We start from the raw sequence: 10,831 nt of genomic DNA on the forward strand, positions 1-10,831 counted from the left end.
TGAGTGAAAATCTCTGACCGGCCCCGCCCCAACCCCCATAACTTTTGACCCAGGGGTCAGATCAATATTCCAGGGTCGCGCATATGCTCATAGCTACCACTTGTGTAAGTTTCAAGGTTCTAGTGCTTATAGTGTAGGAGGAGATAGTGGCCAGGACGGACAGACAGACGGACAGACAGACGGACGGTAGAGATAACCACAAAATCAATAATTGTTTAAAAGCGTGGGAATAAAAATGTCAGCAATTAAAATAATATAGCTTGTTCAGACTTTACCATCATAATTAAATCTATCCGTTTTAAAATAATTTGCCAAAATGACCACCATGTTACGACCGCGAGTCGAACACAAAACTGGTAAGCCTAGCCCAAAGGTCCACGTCACTTTCCATGGAAAATACCAAAATATAGAGCTCAACTATAACTCACGTATTGTTGCATTAGTTCTCTCTACGCTGCCTATGTCGGTATCCACAACAAAAAGTGTAAGGTAGTTTAGTCATCCGTGAGTGTGACACATCTTTTTTAAATCAACACTAAGTTGGTTCACGTGAAACAATAGCAAAATGGTTGCATAGGAAAATTACTGTGATGTGATTTTACAAAATCGAAACAAATGAAAAATATATCTGTACCCGTACAATATTACTTTTCGTTTCGTAACTGCATCGACCTTAGCACAACACGCATGCCGAATTGGGAATGTTTATTCATGTACATGAATATGATTGTAATACATGTCTGCAGTGGTCCTGCGATAGAAGGCTGGGGAAACAAAGACAACTTGCGCGTGGTGCTCAGGGAACACGTACAAGGCCGAGATGAAGGCACAGAGCAGTACCTCAAAATGGAAAAGATAGTGTCACACCCCACGTACTTGCGTGAGTGGCGGCTCTTTAATTTAACTCGTTAATTACTGTTATTGTATACAAGTGAGTGGCATAATCATTCCAATGTGTAACACACATGAATGTTCTTTCCACTACATATTTAACCCGATCCTTTTAAATGTGCGCTTGCATGTTTTCATGTTAGTGTATCACAAGCTTTCATACATGCTTTTATTTGCCAATTTAAAACACGCTTACACACATCACTCAATCGTTGTTCATCACACTTGAGTACAATTTATCTCAAACTTGCATATACAATGTCAGTTTCAGAGTTTTGGAGGTGTCGTACACTTGAATTTGCCTTTCACAATATCAATACAAATGCACCACACACTTGAATGTATGTATTCTTAAGACACACAAGCAAGCTCGTGTCATCTTCAGGGCATCACATGCTTATCAACTCTTTAATAACTATTTTTTGACAGTGTCAACGCTTTTCGTTATTCAAAAGCGCTTTAGTGTTCAATTCCAATTTCTAACATGTCTTTATCTACTGCAATCTATCCAACGTGTGTGTCAGCTCAAATTAATCGCACGAATTGCTTGCGTTACACATGAGTAAAAACTAACAAGAGTCTGATATATTAGAGTTGACACTGAAATGCTTGTTATCAATTGAGATATACAAAAATGTAAAACATGTAAAAATACTGTTCATTGTCATTTAGAGTCGATTCGCTGCATTTACGTCGTGTGACTGAATAGTCTACGAATGTATTAGACAACGTATTACTCTTCAGTGTAAGTTCGTGAGATTCTTTTCCAACTAATCAGACGTGTGCACGTGACAACTCCTTTGCATCAGACGTTTACAGGGGTCAACACCAATATATATATATATATATATATATATATATATATATATATATATATATATATATATATATATATATATATATATATATATATATATATATATATATATATATATATAACGATTGCACATGACATCCCCAATTTCTCAGACGTTTTCACGTTCCTATTTAGTTGCTCAGAATGAGGGGTTGCCCTATGATATAGCCCTTGTTAAGTTGAGCCGTCCCGCTTACATGTCCGAGTACGTGAACACCATCTGCATTGAGCCCAACTACGCCGCGCCCGATCTCAGCCACTGCGTCACTGCGGGCTGGAGAAGGTTATTCGAAGGTATGCTATAGTTTTTATATGACTAAATAACGCTCATGCAAAATAATACAAAACATTTAAGGTTAAGTAACATTGAATAGTTTTTTTTTCAAAGAACAAAAAATTACATTCTTGGTAAGTACTGATTTCAAGTTGAAAACCATTCATAAGAAAACTGTATGTTTTTGTAAATCATATTCTTAGGATTCAAAAAGTTCTTCGTAGTCAGTACAAAGAAACGAGCATCGGAGTAGTTACTTAAATATCGTGTAAGCATTACGTCAATCATTTTTCTCTACCAACACTATGACGGGGACTTCTTTTTCAGGGGCGTTTTTTGCCGCGAAAATGCCGCATTATGCGAGTGTTCAGATCGTGCCCACTCCCGTCTGCGAGGATATCTACGGGGTTCCCGAGAATTACACGGATATGTTCGTCTCTGTTATTTGCGCCATCGGTGAAGACAAGGGATCTTGTCAGGTATGATTAAATATCACGCATGTGAGGTGATGTGTTCATCAGCTAATAAACTTTGTATCATAACGCCATACATGTATTTGTTTTCTTTCCGTGTTTATTATCAAATACGTTGACATTTCCCATCTTAGCTGATATCATTTGCATCTTAATTTGAATCTTTATCCAAAATGTCAATTCCATTAGACCTGTAACAATATGAATCAATGTACAATTACATGTGTCATACTAGATTGATGAATCAATGTTTTGAATTATTACTTAAATATGTAGTGTTTTATGTCATTATCTTGCACAACTCATTCTTTTCTAGGATGACTCGGGCGGTCCGCTCGCGTGTTTCCATGACGGCCGCTGGACCCAGGTGGGCGTGGTAAATTCAGGAGCTGTATGCGCTCACCCACTTTACCCCGTTATCTACACGCGCGTTAACCACTTTTACGACTGGATAGAGACTGTCTTCGATTCTAACTGAGCCAACTAAACTCCACGAATCTTTGCATCCGTGGTTAATGCACGAGTAGTGGTTCATTTTGGAAGATACTGTTTAACAAAGTGGACAGTTTGAACTCCAGTGTATATATATCGAGTATATGTATACTTTGGCGTACATCTTCTCCCAACTTTACACAGCATTGGAATATAACATGTAACCTTTTCATCTCTGTTTGTATAAGCAAATATAAGCAACTCTACGAAAGGCTGTAGTTATCTTGTGTTTGTCCCGCTGTAGGTTCCCTTACTCGGGATTAAGATGCCCTCTGTCACTCTTATCAGGGAGATCATTGTCAACGTAAAAACAATATTTCGCGATATTTTAAATCTCCGTTCATTTCCATGTTTATGATTTTACGTCACTTTATGTGAGTTTTTGCGCTCGTGTTTATTGCTCACGATATGCGAAACATATCAGTCTCCGAGGACTAACTAATCCCGTTTTCTAAACAATTCTTAAGCCTGGTTTTAGAATAGCTGGTTAAAGTAATTTATTCATCGACTCATATAACTACTTAAATGTTCGAGATGTGGATCAAAATTGTATAAATGTTCTTAATGTTCACAAATATTATTGTTTAACTTGTATTTATTTTTATGAAATGTTTGTGCACTTTATTGCTAAACGAAAAAAAAGAGTTATTAAAGTGATATTATGGGCATATAACAATTTATAGGTGTCTATCGCAACCGTTGTTTATTTTTGGTGTTTTCACTTCATATACACTTATATTTGTTAATGTAGCATCAACATACTAAAACAATATCCCGGAAAGAGAAAAATAATGCATTTGAATATCAACCGTACTTTCGTTTGACAACTGATCACGCATGTACAATGTGAACCTAAATTTAGTTATAGTGCACATTCGTTTATACGATACAAAGACACCATTTTGTTTTACGGATCATTTCGGCTTACAGGATTGGGTGGGTCACGTAAGACATATAATATAAAATATATTTTTATAAACAACTGGTAGCAAGATGAGTTGCAGATAATTGGTCAGTAACCACATTTTAACTTACTCTGTTGTCCTGTAAATTATTTTCAGCTCAATTCAACAGTGAAAAATGCCCATCATATCACTTTAAGCAAAGCCGTTTTAAACAGCCGAATTATTGTAAAATGCGGGTCATATACATACAAGAATAACTGCATTTGGAGAAACACAATGCATCATATTGCGGCGCTTTGAAATAAAATTTCAATATATCATTTTGCAGGTTAAGAAATTATCCCCCTTTTAAAGCTTACTACTTCCCTTGGATTGTATTTTTTGACTTTTCACCACTAAAAATGTGCAGCTTTATGAGATACACGTGCATGCCAAATATCACGTTGCTATCGTTAATATTCAAAAAGTTATGATCTAACTTTAACGAAGGTTAAAGTTTTGGGACACACACATAAAATGAATGAATGACAGACAGGCCAAAAACAATATGCCCCCGATCTTTCGATCCGGGGGCATAAAAAGCACAGACACATGTTTCGATAGCATATACACTTCAACACCGTTATTTCGAACACTGATAATCCGAAGTCACCGTTATTTCGAAGTATTTTTCCGGTCCCGAATTCGGTTCTTCTTTGTTTAATGTAAAATTTCATTGTTAATCCGAACTTCGTTAAACCGAAAAAATCGTTAATTCGAAGTGATTCTGTCGGTCCCGACAATATAATTCGCACCTAATCATCAATCTTTAATCCGAAGTCAGAGCTGCAAAACGGTAAGCAAAATTTCACACCTTTGTCGTCTGGGCTTGGCGCGTCAAAAGCCGATAATTACTCCTTTGTCGTCTGCGAGTAGACGTTAATTTTATAATGTCGTCAAAAGCCGATAATTACTATTTTTGTAGTTTTGCATTCTTTAGTAACAAATAAACGTGTCACGTTAGGTCTGAGTAAATGTGGTCCAATGAAATTCATCTTATATAAACTCTACCTTTCTGCAAGCAAACACGGGCGGAAGTGAGTGCTTCAATGTCCTTGACACATTGGAGAAATATGTTACACGCGTCCAGTTTAGTGCTGCTAAGTCCAGTGTTCAGAGAGAGATCGCGTCTTATTTTCAAAAAATGTTAATACATTTCAAAAAAGGTATTCATCTGTATTTACATGTATGACAATTTGTGCTATTCGTTATATTTTATATGTTCTGATAATAAGTGCATATTCATTATATTTAATAATCTGTACTTAGAGAAAACATAAAAAGAAGAACAAGAATCGTTTTATTCCCTCGTTTGTTACAAGTAGAAATCTATTGCCATCTGACTAGTTTACGTTTTTAAGTAAAACAATTATTAATAGTAGCGTGTAACCGAACCATGCGAATTCCACAACGTTTTATTATTACAGAATCAAAGAAGTCGTCTGTCAAATGTTTATTTCGAATTATCGTTAATCCGAAGTTTTTTTAACGGTCCCAACGACTTCGAAATAACGGTGTTGAAGTGTAGGTTATTTTTTAGGTAACAAATATTTTGAAACTTAATTCTAGGAATATACAATGTCCTGCTTATGAAAATCACGGATCTCATTTTTGTTGTTTTTCTTATGTATGCGAAGAACTTGTTAAATGTACGGACTTCTGTTCGCTTATAAGACCGCAAGCCTTGCCTTACTTAATAGCAGACTGGGAAGCTTATATGAATCATCGCTGGTCGAATAAGGCAAATTACCTCATGACACGGGTTGTATGGCATTACAAATAAAACCAAATAAAACACACGTATTGCTCGTATGTGATTTAAACGTGAATATGATTCTCTTCTTTCAATAAGATCTATTTAAAATGCAATAATAATAGTGCATGGTTGCCTGTGTAAGGGAGGCAACTATACATTTGATTAAGAAAAGGATCTCAAATATTATATCAACCTTAATAAAAAATATCATACAAGCGGAAAGTGTCGTCCCTGATTAGCCTGTGCGGACTGCACAGGCTAATCTGAGACGCACTTTACACACATGCGTTATGCCTACTTTCACAAGGGCACATGGCAGCATCGTCTCTCCGCTGATAATCCAAGTTGAGCGTGCGTTTATTCGCATTTACAATGATGTTTATCGCAAAATGATTGTGTAAGTTGATTTCCTAAGAAAATTGCATTGGTAGCGACTGTTGCGAATACAGATATATATCGATAGTTTATTTTTTTCAGACTTGTACATGGTACATCGTCTATAACACAAGAAATAGTTTACAAAGTGACAACGTGAATTTTACACACTAACAACATTTCATTTCAACAATTGTGTATAAGAAATACATTACAGCAATGGTTATTGAATAAACATACAGATTAAAAACAGTAAGAAAGAAGTTAGTATTATTCATGTAACAACAGTTAATTAGAGTCGGTTTATTAATGACTGTCAATAGGCAGTGGAGATGAACAATTACTCAATATTGTTATAAAAGGCAGAACGTACACCTAATGCTTCTTTTATAAATGAAGATAATTTGATAAGTTCAATTCTATTTACACTTTTCAATAACTGTATATATTTAAACACTGATGGTCGTATACGATATTTCTTATTTATATACTTTTTTCTTAAATCGGAAAAGCAAGGACATATACATACAAAGTGGTATTCGTCTTCTTTATCAAATGTGTTGTTATTTAAACAGTACAAGCAATATCTTTCATTTCTAGGTTTATTAATGTGTCTCCCAGTCTGGATTAGTAAAGGGTTGGCAGACATTCTCAATCTACAAACATAATATCTTAGGCTTCTCGGGACTTCATTTAAATATGTTTCATATTCTAAGGTATCTTTGGACTGCCTATACATATCGAGCACAGAGCTACGTTCAAGGGAACGACACCATTCTTGTTTAAAGTTATCTATTACCCTGTTTTTAAAGGTACATACACATGAATTTACATCTAAAAAATGCGCATTATCAAATAAGAAAGTAAGTCCGTATTCGTTAAGCATATTTTTTATATTGTGTACCCAATTTCGGTTACCATCGTCACAATCGGCTACAGTCTGGGAATAGATACGCTTTAAGATAATATTATCAGTCGGAATAATCTTGATCCAATAATTTTAAATGCGAACGTAGCGATTTATTAACAGAGGGTATCTACCCAGTTCTCCATAGACTGCGGCAGTGCATGTATTTGTGGGGACATTTAGTAAACGCTTACAAAACGTTAAGTGAATCCTTTCAATTTCTTAACTTTTTGTGTAGCCCCATATCTCTGACCCATAACTTAAACTTTTGGTTTTAGGTCATAACTTTTACATTTGTGTAATAAAAGGTTCATCGCTTTAAGGGCCTTTCCGGCTAGATGCTCTTTATTTAGATTAAAGTTTCCTGTATATTTAAATACCAGCCCAAGGTAATTGAAGTTATCTACAGATTCTATTGGTATGCCATTATATGTCCATTTTTGGAGCGCAATAGTCCACCTCTTTTACGAAAAATCATAATCTTTGTTTTGTCTGTGTTTACCTGTAACCCCCAAGTTTTGCTATACTCGTATAAATTATCCAATTGAGTCTGAATTTCCCTCGGTGATTTACCAACAATAGCCATGTCATCGGCAAAAAGTAGAAGTATAAGTAAAATATCGTCAATTTTTATTCTATGTCATTTTGTAGAAACAACTCTAGGTCCTCCACAAATACAGAAAATAATAAAGGTGACATTACCTCACCTTGACGAAGCCCTACTGCATATGAAAAGAAATCAGAATATGAGGAACAATGAGTTACGCACGATTTTACTTTACTATACATATCCCGAACAATTCTAAGAATTTTACCGGAAATTCCGGATTTGTACAATTTAAGCCATAGGCCATTTCTATAAATAGAATCGAAGCATTTCATCATATCGACGAAACTAACATACAAGCGCACGTTTTTATACAAGTAATGTTGAATTAAATACATGAGAATAAACGCCGCATCAACAGTAGATCGCCCTTTCTGAAATCCGAATTGTGCGTCCGAAATAATGTTATTATCATTACAGACTTTCTCGATACGCTTATTTAATATTGTTGTAAATATTTTGGATAAACAACTTACTAGAGTAATGCCTCGATAGTTATTGACGTCATTTATTGACCCTTTTTTATGAATTGGTATAATTATTCCCTCAGTCCACGCATCTGGAAAAGCACCTGAATTAAGAATTGCGTTAAACATGTCACACATATGAGCCGATAAAATATCAATACTTTCCAGAAAATATTCGTTTAACAAAGTGTCTTTGCCACATGATTTACTGCGTTTCAAAAATTTTACGGGATTCATAATTTCGTCAATGCTGATCTCTCTATCAAGTTCTGGATAAACATCATTAGGCAAATTAAAATCATTATAAACATTAAAAGCTTCAGACTCCTCATTGCTACTGTTAAACATGTCAGTACTCATATTTTCGAAATACTTGAGGAAATCATCCAAAGAAATATCTCTTGAATTTTTACATGATTCTGATTTAAAATGTTTCCAAAAAACCTTAGGTCTGCACCTTTTTATCTGCTCAAGTTCACGCATTTTATTTTTGTAGTATATACGCTTTTTTTTAGTAACAATATTTTTATACTCCTCTTTTCGTTTACAAAAATTTATTCTTAAAGCATCCGTCTTATGTATGTTAAATAATTTCAGGGCTTCTAAATAGCAAACACGCGCTTCTTTGCATTCGCTATCAAACCACTTATTTTCCTCATGTTTTTTACATTAAAATTTACGTCGTTTTTAAAATAGCCGGTTTTACAAAAAAGTGGATCGGCTTCACTCCGTATAGTATTAGTAAAATCATTAATCATATTATTAACAGATTCTCTGCTTTCGCAGTTAATATTATTTACTATGGAATTAAATTTTGTCAGATTACCAATAATACCTGACCGAAATTGATCCCTTAAATTATCGTTCCATTTACATCTATTTTGTTTATGACAAGTGTTAACAAGCCTATTATGACTGCAGCTTAATGTGAAGAGTATTGGGGCATGATCGCTCCATTCATTAAAATCTCCAACAAAAAAGCATGAAACTTGTGAAAAATTACTATCATTGGATAGCAAATAATCAATAACTGAGCACCCGTTGTTGGACAAAATGTATTCTGATCTGAATTTCCGAGCCGGCCGTTAACAATACGTAAACCGGTAGCTTTGCACAGATCTAGCAACTTAATCCCATTATTGTTATGCCTATGATCCAATGAGGCCCTGCTCAAAGTGATGTCAGGACTGTAATCAATATCATCAATACATTCATTATAACAATCATGTAAAATAAAATCACTTCTTTGTCCAACACGGCTTTTTAAATCTCCACATATATAAATGGCTCCTTTACTAGCATAATCCGATATATCTTTTTCTAAAATTTGAAACAAATCTACATTTAAGAAATTATAAACTGGCGAACTCTCGTACCAAATATGAACTCCGCATAAAAATAGGTCTTGGTGAATGTTAAAAAATTCATGATCTAATCTATCCAAACTATAGAATCATAATGATTTCTAATAATTTCAATACCACCTTCTTAATAATCCCTGTACATAAATAACAAACCACCACTATTACGTTTGGCATTTTTGTTCTGGAATTGTCTTGAAAAATTATGTACAACGTATCCATTTAGCTCTACATAAGAGTCCGATTTACACCATGAATGTACAAAAAGCAAATGTCATATTTAGTCAACGTCTTAATAAAGTCCTCACTCTCCATCTTAGCCTGCGTCAAACCTTGAATGTTCCACGATAACACAGACAGATCATCTTCCGCGAACTCCTACTGCTGCACCGGATGCCCATCAATAAACAGCGTGTCGTACGCCAACCAAGCGCGTTTGCCCTCCCGCTTTGCTTCCTTCATTTTTGGAATGAGGCGACGCCGCTTTTCCTGGACTTCCGGGGGAAACTGCTCAAAAACATTGAAACTCGTGCCCTTAAGCTCGGGCCACTGGCGCCTAACTAGTTCTCGATCTTTGAAAAACACAAACTTTGCCACAACAGATCGAACCTTACCGCGTACTGGTTGTGAGGGGGTACGGTGTACACGCTCAAATCGCAGTCCTTCCACCGTTTCCTTGGGAATCTTGAGCTTTTCTGAGAGGTGTTCCCTCAACTTACTTTCGGTTACGACCTGAGATTTATTACCCTGTGAGTTATCCTCCTCGATCCCGGTAAAAATCAGATTGTTCCTCATTGACTGCGATTTCAAGTAGGCAACCTCGTCTCGTCGCTAAGCTGCTGGCGCTTCTGCTCAATGTCCGTCACTCGGGAGTCCAATAGCCCAACCCCCAAATCGACTGCTTCTACCTTATCCTCGAGGCGAGTTACCTTTTCTTCTGTGCGCTTTGCACGTTCATCGAGTGCTAGCCAGATCTTTTTGAGCTCTCGCTCAAACTCTGTGACCTTCCGTTCAAGAACTTCTATGGTGCCTAACCGCTTTTCAATGTTCGACAGTCGCTCACTGAAACTTTCATAGATACCTTTCATACAGTCCATGAGATCTTTAAGAGTTGGCTCGCTTTCGCTCTCCGCCATCTGTCCCTTACCGTGCTTTATCCCAGAATCACGAGAATCAGCAGTCCTAAATACGCTAGCGTTCTCAAGCTCACTATTACTGCTCTCGTAAAGTACACAATTCACTTCACCTAGAATATCGCTAACACTCACACTATTACTGTCCCCGGACGGGCCTTCGGGTTTTTTGAATTTTGCACTTATTTGTAGCGTCCGAAATGTCCGAATTACACCCACTACTATTTCTGTTCTTTCTTTTATCTTTTCTGCTTTTTGTCATTATTCACAACACTATCGCTATTCACTAAATATT

At 36.0% G+C, this 10,831-nt stretch overlaps 3 protein-coding genes across 3 annotated transcripts; 2 read left to right on the forward strand and 1 right to left on the reverse strand.

Annotated features, from left to right (window-relative positions):
- The first annotated feature begins 429 nt into the window (after positions 1-429).
- On the forward strand, positions 430-2,274 carry LOC127831371 (trypsin-3-like). Its single transcript, XM_052356341.1, has 3 exons — positions 430-880; positions 1,883-2,041; positions 2,225-2,274. Exons 1-3 carry the CDS (start codon positions 616-618, stop codon positions 2,272-2,274), a joined length of 474 nt encoding a protein of 157 aa, XP_052212301.1. The 5' UTR covers positions 430-615.
- A 78-nt stretch (positions 2,275-2,352) lies between these two features.
- On the forward strand, positions 2,353-3,169 carry LOC127880889 (serine protease 41-like). Its single transcript, XM_052428364.1, has 2 exons — positions 2,353-2,500; positions 2,811-3,169. Exons 1-2 carry the CDS (start codon positions 2,369-2,371, stop codon positions 2,970-2,972), a joined length of 294 nt encoding a protein of 97 aa, XP_052284324.1. The 5' UTR covers positions 2,353-2,368; the 3' UTR covers positions 2,973-3,169.
- A 6,612-nt stretch (positions 3,170-9,781) lies between these two features.
- On the reverse strand, positions 9,782-10,198 carry LOC127831372 (uncharacterized). Its single transcript, XM_052356342.1, has one exon. It carries the CDS (start codon positions 10,196-10,198, stop codon positions 9,782-9,784), a length of 417 nt encoding a protein of 138 aa, XP_052212302.1.
- Positions 10,199-10,831: the final 633 nt, after the last annotated feature.

This window comes from Dreissena polymorpha, chromosome 5 (assembly GCF_020536995.1).
Source record: "Dreissena polymorpha isolate Duluth1 chromosome 5, UMN_Dpol_1.0, whole genome shotgun sequence".
Taxonomy (NCBI): domain Eukaryota; kingdom Metazoa; phylum Mollusca; class Bivalvia; order Myida; family Dreissenidae; genus Dreissena; species Dreissena polymorpha.

Excerpts from the sequence above, each read along its gene's own strand:
- LOC127831371 (XM_052356341.1), top strand. The coding sequence starts at position 616 with ATGAAAAATATATCTGTACCCGTACAATATTACTTTTCGTTTCGTAAC. Across the intron at positions 881-1,882 it reads GTCACACCCCACGTACTTGC|TTGCTCAGAATGAGGGGTTG; the intron begins GTGAGTGGCGGC and ends GTTCCTATTTAG. Across the intron at positions 2,042-2,224 it reads CTGGAGAAGGTTATTCGAAG|GATTCAAAAAGTTCTTCGTA; the intron begins GTATGCTATAGT and ends TCATATTCTTAG.
- LOC127880889 (XM_052428364.1), top strand. The coding sequence starts at position 2,369 with ATGCCGCATTATGCGAGTGTTCAGATCGTGCCCACTCCCGTCTGCGAG. Across the intron at positions 2,501-2,810 it reads AAGACAAGGGATCTTGTCAG|GATGACTCGGGCGGTCCGCT; the intron begins GTATGATTAAAT and ends ATTCTTTTCTAG.
- LOC127831372 (XM_052356342.1), bottom strand. The coding sequence starts at position 10,198 with ATGAGGAACAATCTGATTTTTACCGGGATCGAGGAGGATAACTCACAG.